The sequence below is a fragment of the Myzus persicae genome, unplaced genomic scaffold (genome assembly GCF_001856785.1).
Source record: "Myzus persicae strain clone G006 unplaced genomic scaffold, MPER_G0061.0, whole genome shotgun sequence".
NCBI classification, from domain to species: Eukaryota; Metazoa; Arthropoda; class Insecta; order Hemiptera; family Aphididae; genus Myzus; species Myzus persicae.
In genome coordinates, this window is record NW_019102414.1 from 731,381 (window position 1) to 757,110 (window position 25,730).

Below are 25,730 nucleotides of genomic sequence, written 5' to 3' on the forward strand. Positions count from 1 at the left end.
ACAAAAACATTCAACATTTAATTTTAATAGGTTGCTTGTACATTGGTAATATATATAAAAAAAAACAACAATTATACCTTAATACTAAATAAAACACTACATCAAATAATTTTTATAAAAAATGGTATATGGCACTAAGTACATAAACATATAAATAGGAAAACATGCACTTGTAACTACTTTAAATAAACAAATAAAATCGTTATTTTTTAAAACAGTATAAATTAAACTAAACTAGCTAATCAATAAATAGTGTGGTTTTAAATAATTACACGTTAGAAAATGTATTTAATTTATAGGGAACCACGTAAAATTGGTAAATAAATAATAAAACATTTTTAAGCTAAACAATTATTATGGAATATAACTCCCAACAAACACATAATATTCCATTAAAAATACATAAACAACCTAAATGAGAGGATCTGAGAATAATAATGAAATGAAATCTACTTATTGCGTGCTTTCATGACGACCTTGAACGATTGTGGAGTCAGTGTGATGCCGACTTGACCGTCCATGCTAGGTAATTCGTCACCATCCGGCAGACATACATCGAATTCGTGTAACAAGGTTGAAAAGAACAAATATAGTTCCATTTGAGCTAACGTCTCACCCAGACATTTTCTCCGGCCTTTAACAAAAATAAATCAAACATGAAATTAATGACGATTTCATAGGTATAAAACATTATCACACGTGTGGGTAGTGCAAAATTAGTATAATAGGTAGGTATGTGACTACATTTCGACGTACAGTACGATACTATAATATTATTATATTATAAATGTAGAAAAAAAATAAATATCTTACCGACTCCAAAAGGTAGAAAACAATCGGGTTTTTTCACTTTGCCTTCGGCATTTATAAATCTCTCCGGCTTGAACGCCTCCGGTTCATCCCATAAGTTCGGGTCGTTGTGCACAAAGTGTTGTAAAGGTATGATCTGAGCGCCGGTCGGTATATGGTAACCATTGAGTGTTACATCACTGTTGAAACAATACAAAACTTGATGAAATGCTCGGACGTATGTAATATTTGACGGCTAACACATTACATGCGAAACGAGAATGAACAATTTACCTGGTGGTTGCGTGTGTTGTGCCCAAAGGCGTGATACTCGATTTCCGCAGTACTTCGTACAAGGTGGCCTGTGTGTAAGGTAAATTGGGGTAATCGTCGAGCACTGGCGATTTATATTGACCCACTACCGAATCGATCTCGTCTTGCACCTTGGTCATCACATCCGGATAATGGAGCATGTACACCATGGCCCATAAAATCGTGTTCTTAATGGTCTCCATGCCGGCCGAGAACAAGTCGCCGAGAATCTGCTGGACCTGCCTGTTCGGGTCCAAACCCTGAAACAGTTGGTCCACCGTGCCAGCTTCCTGGGAGCGTTTGATCTCCAGCAAATAAGCGTCGACCAGGTCCCGGATGGAATTCGGATCGAACGTGCTCTTGTGCTCTTCGATGATGTTTTGAAAGTATCCGGCGATTTCACGATGGTTGTTCTTGATTTTTTCCTGTATGTTTCGCTCGTCCGTGATGTGACGCCTCGGCAAAAACAAACTCACCGGCCTCAACATGCCGAACAGCTTGAAACCTTCGTCGACCATGTGCATGTACCGCTCGAAACGTGGATCGTTCGGTTCGAATCTAACGCTCATCGTCAACGAACTAATCACGTTGGTGATGGCGAGACACAACGAACCGGCATTTAGATCTATTGGTTTGCCGTTGGTCTTGTGAAATGTTTCCGTTAGCGTGGATACTTCGATCTGCGTAAAAAAAAAAAACACACACACATTTTTTTATTAATTTACATTCTTCAGTATATACACGCGCTCGAGATACTCGAAAATATTGATCGTCGTGTCCAATATCTGGAGTTATTTCGAGGTATATGGCAGCAAATTATTTATACGGACGTCACTTACCATTATCCGATTTTCCATGTTCAATCTGTTGTGGCCCGTGAACGTCATCCCCATGTGTCGAAGTACCAAATGCAAAAACTTCCTTTGCGACTCCCATAACTTCCCAGTACTGTTCACGGCTCCTATAAACATAAAAAGTAATGTTTCTAATAACAAGTCTGGTCAGTATGGAAATGACACACAGTAATTTTTTATCATTATTATTATTATTATTATTATTATTATTATTATTCTAGCCATTATTCGCGTGTCCCGCACACGTTGTGTAATGCAGTAGTAGTAGTAGTCGTAGTAGTCGTAGTAGTAGTAGCAGTAGTAGTAATAGTTGCAGTATAGTAGTGGCAGTAGCAACAGTGCGGGCCACGTGATTATTTAATAATTAATATTGTGCCGGCGTATAGTATGTCAAAAAAAATTGCGACATAGTTTCAAAATATTATATACAACGTGCATGATAATCTCGTCATCTCGAGGACACGCGCTTATATTTTTTATTTCGATAAAAACTTTACAAAAAAAAAAAAAATTTAATGACTTACGTCGGCGCGCAATGTACAATATAATATCATAGTATTATTATGCGTTTAAAATGTCTAATTTACGATGTAACGATGACGAGAGAAAAAAAAACCCCCATGGTCGAAATAAAATTGCTGACAACCTCTTAAATTTCTGTGCTGTTATATCGGTCGTATCGTCGCGATAATAATACCGGGAAAAAAAAAACCTTTACGCCCGTCGATTTCTCGCGCAATACAACGGTTATATAAATATCATCATAATATTATTATTATTATTATTATTAATTAATTAATTATTATATATTATTCGATGGTGCGCGGCGCGAGGACCACTTACCGTATCCGCCGATGATGTCCATGTACCCGTCGTTGGGCCGGCCGGTGATCTGCTTCATGTCGAACGCGGTCTTGATGAGCTTGTGGTCGCTGAGCAGTATGACGGTGTTGCCGCGCTGCGTGAACGAGCATATGGGCCCGTACCGGCGGGCCAGCTCGTTGTACTTGAGGTACGTGCAGTGGTTGGACAAGAACGGCGCGTACCCCAAGAACGGTACGCCCCACGGCCCGGGTGGCAGCGTCCTCGCGGCCCGGAGCTGCCGGTACGCCGAGTAGGTCAGACCCAGCGCCGCGGCCACCGCGTTCAGCCACAGTTCGCGGCTGTATCCGTCGCCGCCGTCAGACATGATCTCGGTCGTCATCTCGCGCCGTTTCCGCCGCCGCGCGGAGAGCCGACGATGTGCCCGGTGCGAACAGAACGGGCTGACGGGCGAAGATGTATAATATGTTTTGCGTGGGCGACGTTTGTGACGGACGGTAAAAATATAAAAAATTTGTCTCGGACGGATATTATATATGTATATAATATATAACAATATTATTATATTATTATGTTACGAAACGACGTTTTTTATTTATTTATTTTTTAACGTACGAAAAACACACCCGACTGCAGTGGTAACGGCGAGCGCGCGAGAGTGCAGCAGTAGGTACGCAAAACAGATATTATATATAATATAATAAAATAAAATATATTATTATTATTAATAATAATAATGCTGATGGTGATGATGGATAATAATATAATAATATATATGTGATATAGCAGCGCGTAAGTACTCTGCAGCCAGTGTTTACGCAAGAGACGCGTGCGTCGGAATCGAAGAGTTGGGATCACTTTTGAAAATAATCGTGGGAGAGTACTTCTTTTGGTCTTTTATAATATATCGGGGTGTCGAAAGCCCATATAGTAGGGATAGGCGTGTACGTGCGTGTGTGCGTGCGTGCGTGTGCGCGAGGTAGGTACCTCGTATAATACATATTATATTATATACGCGGGTACAACAGGTGTAGGTATATAGGTATATAGGAATAGGTATACGCGATATATACGTATATACTACACGTGTGCGCGCATGTGTGTGAGTGTGTGTTTTCTTTCTTTTTAAACATTTTGTTGTTGTTTTTTCTCTCTCAGACCAGTGCGCTGTCGGTCCGACAATATTATATGTATATTATTGAAGGGGGATACCCGCGACGCGCGATCCGGGGCGGCGGCGGAGGAGGAGCGCGAGAACATTCGAGATTTCCTTCCCTTTTTTTTTCTATTTCGTGTATCTCACTTTTTTCTCTCCATCGCGCGCCGCAACTGGTATACACGTACCTACCTATACGTTTTTTTTCACTTCGTCTCACTCTCTCCCACACTCACACCCGACTCGGTCCCTACTCCCAGCGGTGACGACGGCCCAAACGGCGAGTTTCGTCGGGCCCCAGCGGTTGTCGCGCGGACAGACGCGGCCAAGCATTGGGCCGGCGCACACCGCGACCACCGATCATTATTTCATACACGTTTATACATATACACGCACACTTGTAGATCCTCCCAACGGCGAGCCGCGCCGCGCCCACAACACATGTATTTCGAACGAACGTTATTTTGATTTTTGATTTTCTTCGATATTTCACGCTGCACATGTAAATATAACGTAATAAAATAATAAAATAATGTATAATAATAGTATTTGTATGTGTTTGTTGTGTGTGTGTGTACATACGCGAGTGTGCGTGTTTTCTATCTAATTTCGATTTTTCGACGTATTCTCGAGAGCTCTGAAAATAATGTTTTAGTCGTTCAAATAGTTTATTAGAAAACCAAACATAGGGATATATAATAATAATAAATAACCAGAACATAAGACACCAGAAACGGCAAGTTGAAATTGGGGACTTTCGCTTTAGACATTTTTATATGTACCAATATTAACGGTCATTTTCACAAAACGGGTCTATTATATTGTTTTGTTTGTGTTTTTAAATATGGGAAAATAAACATTTCTAACCGTAGAACTTTCGTATAATATTATGTATAGGTAATAAATAATAAACCTACACATCTCTATGCCTGGTTTGTTGTGTTCAATGTATTTACCATAAGTACTTTTTAGTATTTGTTGAGTATAATGTTTATGATATTTATTCGATTGAATATAAAAAACAAATGATTATTTCTTGTAAAGTAAATAAATATTGCATAAAGATTATGACGTAAAGAAAGAAATAAATACTGTTGATCATTAGGATTGGATTATAAACTATTCTCTAAAAGATATATTAATATATTGTAATACTAACTATGATCGATAGTGCACTTTGAATATTATAGATATATATCAGTAAAAATATAAATATATTATAATTAAAAATAAAAATAAATATAATAACATTTTTTTCAGTTTATTATGTTTTTAGGAAGCGGATTTAGAAAAACAAATTTGTTTATAGGTAGTACCTATCGAGTTTCAATTTAATTTTTTTGTAAATATTAATATATATATTAATAACTAATGACTAACGTAATAATGGACAAGCTCTAATATTATTGTGATCTCTAGTACCGTGATTAATCTACCAGAGGAACTATGTAATACTTAAACAGTTCTAAATTACTTTGAGTATATAATTATTTCATTTATTTACATTGTATACAACCAGAAAATGGACTATATTACTATAGTGTTAGCTGATAAGATAATAGAGTATTTACACACAAATAATAAATATATACTTAATATTTAATAATATTAAAACACACAGAAATGGCGCAGACATAATAATTGAGAATATATTTACTTACATAGATTGATACTAATAGAATAGGTATACGATTTTATCAGTGGCAAATAATGGGTGCAAACGTACAATGATCTTTAAATAATATTTTTTTTACTACTGATTCTTAATGGGAGTGATGAACCGTTAAACATGTTTTGAACTTTGGAACATATTTTTATGACAATTCATGGGTTCTGTAGACAATGGATAGAAATCTAACTAAGATTCTACAATTGTCTAATAAAAATGATAAGTAGGTATTCACTTTTCAGGAAAATAGGTTTACTTTTATAACTTTTAATTAAAAAAAAATTAAGCCATGAATTGATCAAGATTCGAAAATCTCAAATTAGTTACTCAATAATTTGTTATGTTAACGTTTTAAAATTTTAAATCACGGTAGCTAGTATCGAATATTAAATGTTGAAAAGAATTATGACTTAATTTGGATTTATTTAGTATGATTTATATTTGCTCCAAGTATAAAATAATTTAAATTTTACCTAATTATTTACTATATTATAAATGTTTAACCAAAAAGCTTAGTTGTCATAATGATTTTTATGAAAAATCATATTTTTGTAAAAAAAAACATCCTATACAATACATTTTTTTTTTGTCTAGCACCGCTGAAAATTGTTTTTCGAATGCTATGAATTATGATGGTATAACATCCTGAAATTAAGTGGTAAATATACAAGTTTACAATACCTGACTCTCGCATATGTCGTATCCTGTTTTATTCGTATTTTTATAGAAGGTAATTCATGATATTTTGACACTACGTTCTGACAGCGTTTAATTATTTTTGTATGTGTCTATAACATTATATTCTGCAACTTTCTGGTAGATTAACACGTGCATTTTGCTAACCCCCAAAATACATGTTATTCTATTATTTAATTTTCATTAGTATGAATTTGTGTGACATTTTTAAAATTTATGTGCCAGTATCATTTTACTTGTATAATTATTTTTTTATGTTTTTTACAATCTCAAGGGAGGATATGAATTGTTGATTATTCACAGACTGCGTAATATAGCGGTAGAATAACTTTCATCGCTTTATCATAATAAATTTTAGATAACATAAATATGGGGGGGGGGTATTACACCCTAGTCCCCCCGTGAGCATGTCTCTGACAACCTCAATCAGGATTTTTCCAATCGTGTTTTCTTTACATGATTTGAAAACTTGTATGTGTGTTCAGAGAAATAAATAAATGCATAAACTTGATATCTTGATATTATCAAGACTTAAGACATCCAACATTAAAAAAAATGTTAAGTGATATTTAGTAACTATAAAATGTTTTTGTTTCATTATATATACAGTTCACAACATACAAATAAAGAAATAATAGGAAATATTATTATAATAGTAGTACATTACTATTTCTTACTCATTAAATTTGTAAAAGTATAGTATTATGATATTTATACATGATAATTTATAGTAATAAAATAATACTAGGTAAGTACCTATTATAAAAAAATAATTATAAAATAACTAATTTACAATTTTTAACCCAGTCCTTTAATAATTATTAAATCTTAATTTATTCTCCATTAAGTCGTTAACTACCCATTTAAAAAAAAATTATTTGTCATATTTTTATCCTACATATTTAATATAAAGTTGTATTCTTATATTTTGGGACTTAATTTAGTCTTAATATGTACTATAACTAGGAAGCGGATTCAGGTTTCTACATGTATTTTTTGGCTTTACAGCTTTTGCAGCTAAACAGCGGTAAATGATCCGTACAACTTATTCAATACAGAAATCGTAGGAAAACATGTATTTTGCATATTACAGCATATTCTAAATATTAAATAATAATCAGCCTATATTTAAGAATATATTGTATTATTTGCTCACAAAAAAGTCATATTTGTTCATTTCTCGAGCAGAAATATTTCTTCGCACAAAAAAAAGGTTTTGTTTTCAACTTGAAAGAGAAAAATGATACACGAAAGAAATTGTTTTATAATTTGTTTGTAATTGGAAAGACAATTTTTTTTATTTGTTTGATTGTTCTAAGTGTAACAGAATTTAAATAATTTATCAAAGAAATGGTATGCAATAATTATTTTCAAGTTTAAGTATATTATTACACGGTGTGCAATAAATGGATGATAAATATAAATATTTTAAACTTTTAAAGTTTCATATTGACTTATACATTTATACTATATACTTTACATAATATATTTCTATTGTAACTAGTGTACACATTTTCAAACTATTTGATGTAAAAAAGCATATTTTCAGCATATTTTACCAGTTTGAGGATTATTCAGAGAAAAATTTAAAGTTTTTTTTAGAAAATATTAGAATTATATTTTAAAATTTTAAGAGCTTAATAATCTGCTCTTTAAGTCTATAACTAATAGCCAGTAGGCAGCCATAATATATCTCTTGACACTCATAAGTCATAACACAACATAAAATATAGTACATGGAAAGAGTTGGTGACAATTTGGTGCTAATATCGATATTGTGTACTTAATGTATAAATATTAGTAATATAATAGCTATTAAATGACAAGTGTCTGTCACAGAGTTTTATAATACACTAGTAAATAACTATACATTTGGTAGCATCAACGCAGTGTGTATCCTGTTTTGATTGTCGTGTTATGACAAATGAGTTATTATTTTATTTTATTTTTATACGAGTTCATAATTAGGTCCCAAACATAATAATATTATGGAGTTGAATCTCGATAACTCGAAAACCTCGATAACTTGAAAAATACACAAGTTGAATGTATTATTATTCCCCTTGAGATTCAAGTTTTTGAAACTCGACTGTGGATAATATAATATTATTAGACTTAATAATTATTTCATGACTAAGTTTTAACTTGTAAATTAGTTACCTATTAATTTATTATACTAGGTAGGTAATATCATTTATAACTAAATAATGCAATAAAAATCATAACAACATTTTTTTTTAAACATTACAAGTATGTCTGACAGTCTGAGTCACTGATAAATCGCAAATAGTTATTGGGCACACATACAAATTCACAGATTAAGTTAAGGAAACACGAGCGAAAAATTCTGATTGGGTTCAGAGGAAAAAGTGAAATAAAATTAAAAAATAATTTTTGAATGGTAAAACAGGTGGGCAGTGGCCAGTGGTTAAAGCATACAAAAATTCATACCAAAAGTTTACGTATTATTTTTATCAAAAAGAAATTTTTAAATTATATGGTGGTGGGTTAGTGTAAGAGAGAGGGTGTTGGAAAGAAAATGTGAGAAGTATTTTTAAATAAATGTATCTGCTGGTAGAACGTGTGGTACAAAAATATCTGTCTTAATTACATAATTATACAAATTCACACTAATAATGTATACTCAAAAGAAAAATTTAAAAATATGGTTTTTCGGTGTTGGGGTGAATCATTTCAATATCGTAACCACGATATTTTTTCAAATTTTAACTGAAAAAATGCATAGTAGAAATAATATTACATTTGTATTTGGCACAGAATAATATAGATAATATCACTAATTTGTAAGCCAAACAAATGTTTTTTGTTAGATAGTCATTCTCAGTATTAAATTTTAAATTGTTTGAATATCTTGTTATGTAATACATAATGGATTATTACTCTATAATTACTACCAATACATGAAAATTCTTAAAAATCACGTTACTAGCTACCTCATTTTATAATATTCAATATTTGAACAATTATCGTACATACCTCAAGAGAGTAACGCTAAAATCATGAGCATAGAATTGTGCTGGGGCTAAGTATTGCTGCCCCCCCCCCCAAATAATTCTTTTAAGCCCTCTAGGAATTTCGCAAGCAGTTCCGGCAGCTTCGTTGATACCACAAAGAAAAAAAAAGGCTAAGCCCCCTGGCCCCTATATAAATTCATCAAGCGACGCTTATGATGCTGTAGGTGGTGATTATAAACAAGGTTTTTTTTTACTGTAAGACAGGTTGGGATAATGTATTATACATCATCAATGTTTTTATAGAGTTAAATCTAGTTAGTTATTGTAGAATCAATGGTTATACAAAATCACAATTTTACGTTTAATTAATATTGTATAACATGCATACGTAAATGTATTCTTTAATATAATAATATTAGTTTACAAATTATATGTATTTATGTCCTATATATCTAAATAGTAAGACTATTGAATGCTTGAAGTCTTGAACATACTATTACATTACATTACAGCTAATTTAATCTCTACACGTTTAGTATGTGTAATTTGTGTATTCAAATTTGTTTTCTTCATTAAACAGGTATAATTTTTAAGCTTTAATGAAAGTCTTTTATACAATTATTATTAATTAAATGCGGTGTTCGTGTATGTGAAGAATGAAATCATGATGTATAAAATTCAATTTTGAGTTAAAAAATTCTAGTTTGATTACTATTTTTTTGATTTTTCTAAAGCAAAGTCCACGACTTCAAAGGGCATCGGACGACACAATTGAACTTATAAATATTTACAAAGGTTGAAGTTTGTGTTTGGCTTAATTTCTTATAGTAGGTACTATACCCATCTAAAAAGCATCAGATTTTATTTAAAAATTTGTGTTTTGTATTTTCTTAGAAAAATGTGCTTTTAATAAGAAATCAAGAATTGTTCGGACATTGTACAGGTCTAAATTGAGAGATTCTGACATATGACAGGGCATACTTTAATAACTATTATATTATTATAATATTCTTTATTTTTTGTCATAACTAAAAAATTTTTAAATGTATATCAAATATTTATCAACATGATACCTATTTTTAATTTGAACTTTAGTAACAAACATACATTAAACGTTTATACCTTCATTGAAAAATCCTCCAAAAATCAATATTAGTAATGATAATTACTAAATGTAGAGAAAAAAAGTAATTATAAAGCCATAATAATAAACGTTAAGTTCTGTTATACTACTATAATCAGCTTAATATAATTTATGTATTATTTACCTGTACCTAGAAATTGTTTTGTTTTTTTTGCAATTACTAAAATAAAAAATTCAATTTTCTCTCAAAATATTGACGAATAAATAACGTTTGACGTAAGAACAATAATCTATAAATTGAATGTTATAAAAATAAGTAAAAAAAACATCAAAACAATAATAAATTTCATTAGTCTTTGCATGACTATTTTCAATCGTATTCAAGGTACAGAGTACTATAATATATCATTAAATACCTAATATATAATAATGAACTACATATCGATAATCATTTTTAAAGAATTTGATACATTTAGAACATTTATGTAGCGTATAGGCTCTAGTTTAAAATCAAGAATTTAAAGGTAAAAGTTGGGTGCCATAATATTAAATTATTACCTATTTCTGTCTTTTAACCTTTGAATATGAGAATTCATTATTATTATTCACATACTTACATATTATAGTATCCAATAACTTATAAAAAAAATTGTTTTTATTTAACTGAAAAAAAATGCTGATACGGGAGTTGTATTATGCATACTTAGTCACTTGGCCACTTGGGTAGTTGGCGGTACGTTCAAATACTTAAAAAGCAATACTTAATTATAGTTATCGTGGCCATGGCGTTTATAATCCGATTATGAGTATTATAAATTTATAACCCATCATTGATTTAGCAAAAAAAAAAATTCTGTGCAACCTAACCTAACCTAACCTAACCTTTAGTTGAAAACGAGTGTCAATTTTTTTTTCGAAATTAGGAACTTTTAAAGTATAGTTAGATCAAACTACTTTGTAAGTAAAAACCTTTTAAAGACATCAAGTCTAACCTGTGAGCATAATGCTAAAAAAACATACTGTTGTAGAACCTATATAGGTACCAATTATATTATATATTTATAGTATGTACTTTGCCACTATGAAACTAATATCCATTAAAAATACCATGACCACTGACATATTATGATATTAAATTAGGTATGTGTCAATGTCAAAAATACATTTTTAACTATAATACTCTGACACTGAACTTGAAATCGAAATTATGAATGACACGACGGTTGAAACCGAAGATGAGTAGCGGTTGATAACAAAAATATTATGGAAAAGTAACGATGACGACGACAACAACAACAACCACAACAACAACTACAACAAAAACAACAACATAAATATCATGTCGACGGCGCCGCTGTAGTTGAGTAAGGTTGATGTAGGTACGTAGAGAAAAACAATGACGTCATTATACGTCGGACCTACTCGATTTATTTGCTACGTCGTCGTTGTCGTCGTCGTCCGTTGGCCCCGTCGCATATTGAGTACTTATACCTTATATACCTACGTCATCATATAACGTGTATAGAAACGAAAGTATATATTAGTAATAATAATAATAATAATAATAAATATATGTGACGATTACCCCCGTTTGGGTCACGTCTCTTCTACCGCTTCCACCGATTACCGTTGTATCGATACCTAACTACAGGGGTCACGAAATCAGATGTACATATTATACCACCTCTAGTTATGTGAGTGTTATACGTCGGGTGCAACCTTTGACGTAATAATATACCCAAGACTCGAATCCCTATATTATACTATTAATTTGGCAAGAACGAATTTCGATGGATTTATAGCTGTATTATTAAAATTATTAATTTGTTTCTATTAATTTTACGGTACTATATTATGATACATCGATGATATCAAACATAAAGTATATTACTATGTTATTGTGGGTTTGAAAATTCGACAATAGTAAAACCAAATTTTGTTTACGGAAATACGAAATAGAATGTTTGGATGCCTAAGCCGTCTAGGTAAATCACTGATATAAGTAATAACTAATAACAAATATAGGTATACAGTTTGATATTATAAGCATGATCGCCTTATTTTATGCTTAAAATTTGAGAGATTAGTTTTTGAGTAATATGAGTACTAAAGATAATATGTCTATGGTCGTAGGCATAAATAGCCCAATTTTTTAGGGGAACTAAAGCCCCCCTCATCAATATTTTCTAAAATTTATTTATGCTTAGTACTAAGTACTGACTTTTGAATTGGGGTGGGGGACTAAGTCCTTCCAAGCACCCCCTCCCCTATTTGTGCCAATATCTATGGTAATGGGTTAAGGTATGGGAGTTTAGATAATTTTAAAATGTCATTAGTTACTATTGATCCATCAGCTATCAATATAAATAATTTATAAAAATAACCCAAGTATAATAAATACTACATCCAATATCATATATAGCTTATATTTTTGTAAAACCATTTTTAAGGATTATTATCCTTAACATAAATATTTTAATAACTCAGAAACTACCTATAAGAACATTGATCTAAATACATCATTATTTTCACGAAAAACATCCGATAAATAATAAAGAATAAAAAAGGGAGGGGGTTCATTTGAAAATGTTAAGCATGAATTGCCACAGGACACTCCTTAAGACTTAAGTAGTACAAAAAATATAAAAATAGGGCATTTAGGTAAAAATTAATATTTGAATAAAACGGGGGTGATCATGCTAAAAAATCAAGTTGTCAATTGGAATTTAAAATTTAATATCATATAGAGTTTAATGTTAATTACAATTTCGTAACACGTTTACAATATTTAATATTTATAAGGTGACATCTATCTATATAGAATATAGACTATATTAAAATTTATAATATAAGTAGTTTTACCTATACATTTAATATAATTACATTTTTAGAAAAATTTTATAAGCAATAACAATTATTTTAATCTTGTCCAGACTTTAGCTGCTAACATCATTATAAGTATTAGGACATAAGGTATTCACTGATTATGTACAGCCGGATTAAATTTTTAAATATTGTACTCAAAAATGGCGAACTTTTCCTGTAGTTGTATCAGTTATGTATTGTTATTAACCTAACCTAACCATCGATACAATTATGAACATTTCGGGTTCAAGGTTGTATGTACCTAACACATATGTATATGAGATTTCTGGTCTCAGCCCTCCAGGATACAATGACCGAAAACAATATGATATGTGAAAAGTTAGAATGTATTAAAATGTCTGTCATGCTCTTTTCTTATTAAATGTATAGATTAAATAACTAAATTGTGTACATTTGGAGAAAAAATGTACTGTATTATAATTTTTTTGATAAAGTAAAACTTTTAAATATTGTTATTTTAAAAATGATACTTCATCAACAACTAACAACCATATGCCTACTAATTATTCAATTTATAGGTACATAATATAGTTTAAATGTATTGTGTAATTGAGCCACGTGTTTTATTATTTCATTTACATCTACACTAGGGTAAATCATTGCAAATGCATTTAAATTGAAATCTGTGAACTTTATGAAGTAATGACGTAGGTAGATATAATAGTTCATTACACCTAGTATACTTTCTGACAAGACGTGATAACAACATATTAAATATTACATTATTGTTACATATAACATATAATATATTTACATGTATCAATGTATGCAGTAAATAAAACATCAGTATGAATGTATGAAATTGTGTTAATAGATAATTATTTTTAGAGAACATATTTGTTCAATTTTATTTTCAGATTAAACGCTTTTTTATTAAAGCTGAAAACAATTTGTTATTTAATGCAATGAGATGAAAACAGTTATTGCATATATTATGTGCAAACTGCAAACATACAGTTATCTATAGCGTGTTATATTGTTATTTTAACATTTTAAAATCTAACTATGAATGGCATTGACACACTTCTATCTCAATCAAGTACCGTGCGGTGAAGAATACTTGAAAAAAAAACGCTGATACAGTGATACAAAATTTGAGTGGGGCGGTGGTCTACTGCAGGGTGAGTGATTTTATATTTTTAATTTTAATAAATTCAAATATTGTGTACATTAATTTATAAATTATACATATAATAATACATATCTTTCTTAAACCATTTAAAAAACAGTTGTATCAACACGTTTTTATACAAAAACTTTAAAGATTTAGTTAAAAATGAGGACCTGCAGGTTACATTTTTTTCGCCGATATTTCGCAGTTATCTGAAAAAGTACAGATACATTTGGAAATCTTGTTTAAATGTTTATTCAATCTCTAACCGGACATTGCTCCGTAATTTTTCAATTGCTTTACTATCTATAAAAAAAGAGTGTAATATGCAGAGTGCAGACGTAATACATTGTAAAATCAGTATAAATATTATATATAATAGACACATAGCACATGGATCTATATAACTATTAAAAATAGGCAAAAGTAGATACTAGTCAGTAGTCACTGCTCATTAGATGTAAGTTATACCTATTCGTCTAGGTAAATATTATCACAAAATATTTTAAAACTAATAACTTGTTTAAATACACAAATAATATATTCTCAAATATGAAAACGCAAGAAAAGAAAACAATTTACCATAAAACCTTTTCGAAATCCTAGGACCCCGCAGAAATAAACAACAAACTTATATTTTTTTTAATACATCATAATTATACATATTAATTTAGTATCTAATACATTTAAGAAATATAATTTGTAAGAAAAAAATGCAAGCACTCTTTACTCTAATAACCACTGTCGTTGAAGCAAATAGATATAAGTAATAATAATGTATTAAATTTATTTTTGTACACCAACTGATGAGTTACAATTAAAATTTCAAAAAATATTTTTCGGTAACCTTTCCACATGTAATTTTATTAAGTATTTAAACTTTACTAACAATTGTGTTTGGGTATAGGTCCTACTACAGAACGTGAATATTTTTTCTGGTACCTACATACGTATAGATAAGTATACATAGTCAATATAAGAATTTTGTGTTTGAATTATAATTATTATTGAGTAATAAAATATCACTTCCTATGAAAATTATTTCAAATACCTACTTTATATGTACAATATTTAAAAAGGGAACACCCTTCGTTTTAACAAGTAAGTATAAACTATTAAATAATAATTTATGGGGTCAGGTAAAAATTGATATAATACTTTTATACCTACACAATATATGGCTAAATGATAATCATTTGTGCCAAATTACAAATAACTATAAAGATTATGTAATGGCTATTTTTGACAATGTTGAGAATGCCTTGAAGTTTCACTTGACCGTGTTCACTGACGGTCGACCACATTTCGTTGTAAAATAACATTCCGCATCAGATTGCTGTTATTGGCACATCATTCACGTTGTATTCCATTAAATCTTCAGTCTTCCACTTTTTTTTAGAAATTATTTAACATTTGTTTTTTGTGTTCATCTAATAACATTTTATGGTATCTTATAAAACGACATCATAATAATACCCCGTGATTCTAATCCAAGTATCCCAATAATCAATACGAATTCGTGCTTCTATTGCCACTAACATTATATAATACGAAGTATCCAATTGGATGGGTACCTATTGCTGCAGGACAGTTTAATTATGCAATTGACATTTCGTATTTTAACAATAGTAGTTACCAGTTGGTAATACAATAAATTGAAAACTGTATTCAATAGGTGTATTTTGGTCTTTGCTAACTTTCATAAAAGTTAATATTTCGCTTGGCCTGCAATAATGGTATCTACTTCTAAAAGATATATTATAATTCTAACCACGAATACACAATTGTTTATTCATATGCTAACCAACAATTAATCATAACCCATGACTTCAAGTTCTAACTGTACAAAGCAGAATAATTTAATAAAATGATATAATAGTTATCAAATTATTAAACATAAAGACTTTATGTCATTATATTATACATGTATTATATTTCCAACATATTATACAAACTATTTGTTACATTAATTATTACCTATTAGCTTATTGCCTATTTTTATTTGTATTTGTGTGTTATACAATTTTTAAATAGTCATAATAATCAAACCATGAGTATTAACATGATGGTTAGATATGATTATTAATTATTATACCTACCAAATTCTTACATTATTTAATATCTAACCTAACAGTTTCAACAAATAAATGTTCCGTTTTAAAAATAAAAAAAAATTCAGGTTTTAAAAAGATATTTATAAAAGTTAATAACGCTAAAAATATCTTATGAACAATGACCAGTGGTCCGGTTTTGTAATTTTATACTTCAAACGTGTACCATAAAAGAATGCGGTCAAAAAGGAATGGATACATAGGGATTAAACAAAAAATATTAGGTTAGAAAAAATTGAAATAAAATGTCCAGTGTATCATCTTTAGTGTATCAAGTTGTTATAAGCTAATAGATTAGTAAAGTGCGTTATTTTTTTTCCCTCTAATCAGTTATCAATAATAGCACGCATGGCAATAAATCAACAGTGTTTATTTTATGCGGTTAACCGGTCTTTATAAAATTAAAATAAATTGTAAACGACCCAATAAAACTCCTCCCATGTATAATAAAGAACAACTCTTTTCAACATCAATTTCGCACCAGTTGCGTTTAGCGTTGTATTAGAAATAGATTGCCGCACAATTATTGAATAATAATAGTTATATTAATATATTAATATATGTGTTTTAAAATTTTAAATCACTTGCCAAACATTTAACAACATCTACCTAAATACCTACGGACCTATAGATTAGTTTTTTTACAAATTTCTACAAAGTTACTAAGGATTAGTTCTAGTTTAAATCCTAAACTAATAGAACTTTCCAGCTTCTATATTTTATTTCGGCAATTATATTTTATATTTATCCACATTTACATGTAAATGGCTGCCTACTATATATAACATGTATTATATATACATTATATATACATTCAAATATAAACTTAACCCGGGATTTATAATACATTTATATGGTTTATTATTTTTATATTTTATAAATAAGATAACTATGTAAAAATTATATTAATTAGTAAGGTAGTACCTACTACCTAGTCACAACTTTAATTTGACCGATTTTGGATTTCTTATTAAAAAATAAATGAAACAGTGAGCTAATAATATTAAACTAATACGTAAAATTATTGAATATTTGAAAATCAATTATAATATAGGTAATATTAATTGTTAATATTAAAATGTAGGCATCTGCCAACTAATAATAGCAAATCGATTAAAAAGGAAAATGCTTATAATACTTAATCAACAGCCTTATGGTTACTCACCAAAAAATATAATTGGTTCCTTAATACTACATTTTTTTATAAACTAATAATAAAAAATCCAATCAAATTTCTAATGCTGATGGTAAAAATATGATCTGAATTAATTGTTTGGACTATTATATTCAATATTTTTTACTGTTTTATGTAAAAAAACTAAAAACACAGAAAAAAATATTTTAAAAGAAAAAGAATACATAGATTACACTAATACAACGATGAATTCCTAGTACTTATAATATATCTATAATTACATTGAAAATAATAAAGGTTAATATTCTCATGAAATATCTAGTACTTGCATTCGTGCTTACATCAATATTTAAAATTAAAATCGTATGGCGCATAGCTCATTTCATTAATTTTAATTGAAATTATGTTTTTAATACATTATATCATAAGATTTGAAGTAAGTACTCTTGAGTATAATATTTTGTGGGCGTACCTATTTCATGTTAATATTAGAAATAGCATAGGTACAATAATCAAAATTATAGTTCTTGACTATTAGCTACTAGTAGAATCCGCAACTGAGCGGTGTGTGTTATTTAAACGGGTCAAAGACCTGAGTAACACCAGAGAGAGAAAGTGAATCGGTACCCATTTGACTACGACACGCGTTCAATTTATTTACACGTACACGTGTTCTGACATACGCGTTATAGATATACCAAACCACCCCTAAAATTTAGTACATAATAAAAAAAAAACTTAAATAATTCGTTCTTAAAAATAAAATATGAATGAATCAAACTGTCCACTATTTGTAACTCAAACGAATGTTGTCGGATTTTTTTTCGAACTCACAGCGCGATACTTCGATAACCTTTCGGTATATTAAGTCAACGAACTGTAAAAATATTATTTTGAAATATTTTTCAAGGTTTTAAATTTATCTGTTGCTATATTATCGTAAAACATGTATGTTAGTAATCGTATTAGTGTATTACGATAAATAAATTATTGATTAGCACCCCACACATATATCTGACCTTAAGTATTTCTGAATCAAAAAAAAGTTACTCAATCTGTATAAAAAAAACAAATATAAGATAGAATAATATACTCTTAATGTAGAGAAGGTTAGTAACCTTTTTTTTTATTAGGTACATAGTTACATTTTTATAAATTAGCATGTTTTTGACAGCTAGTTTCAATGAGCATCGTCTTTGCGGAGAAAGTAATACTTCTAGCAAAATTCTGTTAGTTATATGTTGTGTGGGTCTGGTTTTCCCCTCTTAACTGATTTTACAATCCAAAATCTAGTAGCAGTGGTTCCTTAAGCCGGTTTTTAAACATATGTTTTTTTTGTGTGAGCAAATTTATAGTTTACAATTTACGTAAAAATTAATGGAACTAATAATGATATATAGGTATAATATGAATATATGATACACATTATCAAACGGTATTAACATGTTCTGTATTGAATTTACACTGATAAAATTTTTAATTTCCTAATTATCATAATTGAGATTATCACCTATAGATCCTCTAGAAGGGACTTGATAGGTACTACCTGTCTTATATTTTAACTCTCGAAAAAATATCTTGCGCTGTAGGACTAAAATACTTAATATTCTGCATAATATATAATTACATAACTGTTAGTAGCTTATACATATATATATATACGTTTGTAGTAATATAATTTATTATTTTAATAACTTTAATATTATTTGAGTTATTCTCATTTAGTCTATTCATCATTGTATGTTATATAACTGTAAAAATTATTATATGACTACATTTTTACCTAGATGTACTAATATAAACGTCCATCTTATGAGATATTTCGTAGAAAATATTTTTAAATTATCATAATGTTTCAGCCGTAGTATCTATACAGATAGGTGCTATTTTAATAAATGTCAATAATTTATTAATTTTAGTTACCATCGTGGTCAAGGTGAGTTATATTTAGTAAGCAACGTGAAGTACCTATACATAGTTTTTTTTACATAGGTACATCGTAAGTTAATAATACGAATACTAATGATATCCTATAACCTGCGCAACGCATCGTGATTTTCAGATTATAACCTTTCTGCCCATTCCTTATTTAAACAAGATATACATAACAAACAAGGTTTAGGTAATATCCGTATTTCCTCTGAACGATCATCCAGGCCCATAGGTATTGCGTGACATCCAACCACCATACAGTCAACTGTATGAAACCAAACGAACCGCATTGCTGTACGATGTGAGTTTGTGACTAAACATTTTTAATGAACTTATTTGAGAGTTTTTTCTTTTTTGAGAATATCTAACTCTTGATAATTTAAATAACATTATAGTGGTCAGGTTGGATGTCTGGTTCCATTCAGTGTGTCACTGTGTCTAATGATGAACTGGTTTTTTTTTACCAAGCGGTCAATGACCTCGAACACTAGAGGCGACAGCACCTTTTCCTTGCTGAAAGACAGTCAATTTGAAGCGAACTCAACTACTTCTGACTACTGTACAAACAATAACTGCCTAAGTATAAAAAAATTAATTTAAATCAATATTTGTGGCTTGATATCATAGTAAAATTGTCACACATCGTATAGAATTGATGCGAAATTAGGATACTAATAAACCATAGGTAATATGTATAGGCAAATTAATTGTTAGTAATTAGTATAATAATAATTTGTTACAGAAATACTAAAGATTAAGTATTAGTTTTTTAAACTCATAATGTATGTATCTTAAAACATATATACAATATTATACTTATGCTATGTACGAATATGAAATTGGAATACCTAACACCATAACTGCGTGACTTTTAAATCTTATATTTTTATGATTATAATATTATACAGGTGAACAAATTTAAATTTATTTTATTGACATTCATATAGTAGAACAAGTTCTAAAAAAATAAGTATAATTTGTATTTATTTTATTCTATACATCACGTTGTCACTAGATAGGCACCTCCTAAAAATATTTATCTGCTTGATGCCAGCGAAAAATATAAATGTAGAACACCAAATATCTGGATACATTTATCCAGTCTATATTTATTATTAATACAACATGCATTTTTCTACACAAAGATAAGTACAAGACTTAATTTAAATTAATGATAACTTATTACATATTAAATTTTGCTTCTTCGTACTGCGTGATAAAAGTGCAGCTTAACTTAATTTCTTAGTTATAAAAGTAGTTTATAAAAAATATATGACTGATAGTTAACTGATTGTTTCCTGGATTACCGTGCACTATATGTAGAATATTTGATAATAATTATAAAAATGCTATAACAATAAAAGTGAAAGACAACGGACATTTTTCAAAATATTTATAATTCAGCCAAAAAAAAATGGTCAAATAAATTTGAAAGTATTTTAAGTGTTACGTGTAGGTATATATAATGTATATAGAGTTAGATACGTCGTAACATAGCTAGGAATAGTATGGCAGTAAGTCGGGAAGTAGTAAATGAGTTGAGAATCTTACAGATATCGGATGGTACAGGTTTGAAATGGCTTGATACTTCGCTAGTGGCATACAGTACTTACACCATAATATATCCTAATGGATCCAAACATAGATTTATATAATACCGATTTTGTATAAATCGAAAGTGTGAATGTATTCAATATAAATATAAAATATGTAGCATGTAATATAGTCGGCTGTTAGGGGTTTTACATTTTCAATGAAGGTAAGAGTTCGAAATTAATCGTTAGGGAAGTATGATACCTTTAAATGATATTTGTAAAGCAAAATATTTAATTTTTGTTGTATTTAAGTTAGGGGAAATGCTGGTTTCACTAATTCGAGGTTATTCTGCAGGGCTAAAGACACTTGGTTCTGTATCCTTCAAACGGCTTTATGCGGCCGTAAGTCACATCACGATAAGCATCATATCGGCATAACTTTACAAGCGAACTTAATGTATTTATCATTCTCAAATACTGATACTCTGATATGCGTTAAATATATCGAAAGAGAGGTCTCTTCCTTGTGATCTACCAGCTGAATTGGAGTAATTTAAGAATAATCCTATCGAACTAGAATGTTGCTATCATGATATTATGAATGTATTAATAAATGGTGCAGGTTTATATAAATATATTTTGGGTGTAAATCTAAATTATTGATAAATTTTATATTCTAAGCAGAGCCTTTATCATTAGGGAAAACGGGTCATTTCGTATTTTTGTCGTCATTAAAAAATGAATAATTGTAAATCGTAGACTATACAATACAGAGTGCAGAGACTTGAATTTGTCGGCAAATACATTTTATATTAGGATTTTCTTAAAATTTGGTTCTTATTGTGCTATTTATAAATTTAGTTTAATTCAATGTACGTATAACAATATTTTTATTTGAGACCAAAAATGATTGAAAATCGAATCTCAAGAAGGGATATCTAATAAAGAGGAATCTCAACATATGACTTGTTCTTGCTAAAAAATTATTTTATTATTACAAAATATCTAAAATACAAAGTTGAATTTTTTTTTAAAACTCGAAAAATTGCAAACTATTTCGTATTATTTAAAAATGTATAAAGATTAAAATTTTAACATCTAATAAGAATTGAAAATTAAATTCAAAATTGCTCATAATTTTTTTTTACTGGAAATGAAAAAAAAATAAGTCTAGTGACACGTTATTTTTTATGAGCGATTGAAGTTTAAATCTTGACGACATTGGATATTTAAAAGTACATTATAACGATTTGTCCTCAACCGATTTTTATTATTAGTCAAAAAGTAGGTACTTGAAAATATTGAAAGTTGCAACATTTCTCTATAGGTGATATTTTTTAAATTATAATTTTCTGTGTACAATGATATTTTCAAAATATTTAGAATTAATTTAAGCTACATTTACAGGCAATCAAAATTAAAATTTTTTCTTTAAATGTTGATCGAAATGCTTGCACATTTAAAACAAGATGTTTCTAAAATTTTGCATAATATATAGCCATAAAAAATATTTAAAATACATAGGCTCAACTTTTTTTATATCCGTTTGAAATTTAAAGCTTACATTTTGACAACATTTTATTTTTAAACAAAAGCTAAATATTTTATCATTTTGTTTTACTTCAAAAAATATTATTCGTAGGGACTTGCAACACTTTTCGCTACTATGTATTTACTATAGATACACAATTAGATATACAAATTTAAATTAATTTTCAACAATATTTATACAATAATATTATTATTACTTTTATTATATGTGAGATTTAATTTTTCCAAAGATTAGTTCAACCTACTAGTCTCCACTTAGAATCGTTTTTCGTATGCAATGATTTATCATTGAATTAAAATGTTACATATTCATTACATTGAGTGACCCTCTCAATGACGAGTACCTCTCGACAACTTCTATATAGCAGTGACTATTCCCAGATCATAAAAAAAATTGTTTTAAAATAACGGTAACTTATTATTTGTTTACTTAAATTAGAAAAATTAGTATTTTTAAATAAATTAAATGATAGTAATATAACATTGTTAACATTTATTATTTATTATTTTAAATTATTTAACATTTATCATGTATTATATATACAGGAATAAAATGATATGTATTTTTTATTAATTTATTATTCACATTATTATAGTATTTATATAATTATGATAGTCTTATTGTAATTGTGGAATACTTATACGACTATACGTCTATTTATTATTATTAGTACGAAATATGCTTAGGTAAAAACTAAAAACCTTAATTTTAATTATTAGAGTTCTTTTTATATTTTTATAAGTACCTGTATAGAAAATATTTTTTTTAAATACTTATCCAAGCTTGAATCAAGATCATGTATAGATAAGTAATTTATGTTCTCATAATTTTATCAATAAATTGTATAAGTAGTAAAATATTTTTTTAAATAAATATTACTAAAAGTTTAAAAATAGCCTAAAAAGTGTACCGCTATTGTTCATATGTGATAGGAAAGTACATATACATAGTTTAATATACCTATTACGCATGTGCAAGTCGTAAGACAAAATATTCGAGTATGTTGCGTCCTCTTAAGATGAATATTGAATATTATGATATAAGAGACAATGTGACATGATAATTTATTAGACATACCTACTCCGTATATAAATATTAATAATATTAATATTAATTTATACGATACAACAGTGATAATAAAGTACTGGTTAGGTATACATATTTTCTTATACCGCTGAAACCTAATAGATTACTTATTAAATATTAATACTTATATAAAAAATGAATATTATGTAATTTATAATTTTATCTTGTACTACTACAAAATAACACAATGCCTATAACCAAACAATTAAAAAAATTAATTGAGTATACATTTTAATAATAGGTACTATATGAAAACTAAAAATGTATTGTATTTTTTTCTAATTGATTATTGAGGTAAATATAAGTATAGGTAGGTACCCATTCATTTATTTGTGGTACACACTTTTCAAGGTGATACAATATAAAACGTTACGTAAAACATCCTTACACATTTAGCTGCTTTATGATTTCTGAACAATGTAATCGAATAAAGACACTTACTATACGTCTACACTAAAAAAAAAATATTTTATTAAAAGAATTACAATTAGGTATTTACTATGAATTAAATATATCTTTAAAAATATTAAATATGTACAAGTATTTAATCAATTCCATAATCATATTATATTCAGTGTATATTTGTGTACTATAATTTTTAGGTATGTATAAATATTATCAACAAACCAAGGTATTGATATGTATAGATTTCACAATTATAATGTGTTCAATATTTGTTTTGTTTGTATGATCTATATCTGTTGTGTCTCATGTGTACTTCAAAGTAGAGAGATTCATAATTGCCATATAAAAATAGCCATAGGTTAAGAATTTCGTCTAGTTGTGATTTTTTTTTCTCAGCCATTCATCAAAACATAATAAAAACAATTTAAGAATTTCAATAAAATAATTAACTCCACTCAATATTTTAAAAAAAAATATCGTGAATCAATCCAGCGAATCTATATTACATATTAAAATTATCTAATTGGCTAAAATTTAAAAATTAAAACAGTTAACTATAAATTATAATATTATGTTACATAAATATAACAATAATTGGCTCACTTTTTCTTAACTACCTACCTATATAAAATATAAATATAAGAAAGTGTTATTGTCAATACTCACTTATCGAATGTACCAAAATGTCGACAATAAATAATCATATTACATCTGATTTAACCCAACCTCAGTAAAACTTCAATAGGTACCTATTATTCCAGAAATAAATAAATATTTTTTGGGGTATCTCAATTTTAAAGATATACTGGCATATTTTCGTATACCGTATTTAAGGTATTTCCATACCAATACCAAGTGGCTAAAATACATCCTTGTCCCATTCTACAATGATGCATTGTATTACCACTAATACGGTCGTTATACAAAAATGTAGATCGGCGCCACTGATTCGACATGGTAGGGGCATTATTATAAAGAAATAATAGGTAGATATAAAAGAACTGATTACTGATCACCACACAAAGTATCGTAGTCGCGATATTTTCTTGAAATTACAGTTTATTTTATAGAACATTTAAAAATAAAAATTGAATATTTAAATAATATTATATTAAAATATATAATTCGTAGGTATATTTCGTTAAGTTGAAATATATTGAAATTAAGGAGCGTGTAAATCAAAAGTCTGAAATGATTAATAAAACGGGAAATTTCACCTAGACAAGCCCAATGAAAAGTTTATTATATTTAACTAAACCAAATTTATCCTTTAAAACTTTATTTATTATTTATTTGTGTAGCTTTATTGTCAGACATTGTTATTTAATTTAATTACATTAAACAGTGATTAAAAACTATATAAAACTAAAATGGCGAGGAGAACGAAAAAATAAATTATCTCTTATCTATAAACACGTGACACCAAATACCTAAAAACTACTCATGTTTACACTCTTGCGGAAGGTATAATGTAATAAATGAACATGGCGTAGAGAAATTAAATTAGAAAAAAGTTAATAGCCTACGGGAATGGCTATAAGTAGATACTGTTGAGAAAGCAGACAACCTAATCATGATTTTAACACTGTAAACTATATGTAACTGTTAACAACTATAGAT

The 25,730-nt window shown here is 28.7% G+C and overlaps 1 protein-coding gene and 1 long non-coding RNA gene across 2 annotated transcripts in view; both read right to left on the reverse strand.

The window, feature by feature from the left end:
* On the reverse strand, positions 1–3,658 carry LOC111032098 (cytochrome P450 18a1-like). The gene is made up of 5 exons (XM_022312307.1): positions 2,799–3,658; positions 1,941–2,062; positions 1,084–1,781; positions 814–989; positions 1–634 (listed from the first exon to the last, which is right to left on the reverse strand). The coding sequence occupies exons 1-5, from the start codon at positions 3,157–3,159 to the stop codon at positions 450–452; spliced, it is 1,542 nt and encodes a 513-aa protein (XP_022167999.1). The 5' UTR covers positions 3,160–3,658; the 3' UTR covers positions 1–449.
* A 212-nt stretch (positions 3,659–3,870) lies between these two features.
* LOC111032101 overlaps positions 3,871–25,730 on the reverse strand; it is a 33,548-nt gene continuing 11,688 nt past the window's right edge. The window contains exon 6 of the long non-coding RNA XR_002604282.1: positions 3,871–4,570. This is a non-coding gene — a long non-coding RNA (uncharacterized LOC111032101). The remainder of the gene's footprint in view (positions 4,571–25,730) is intronic.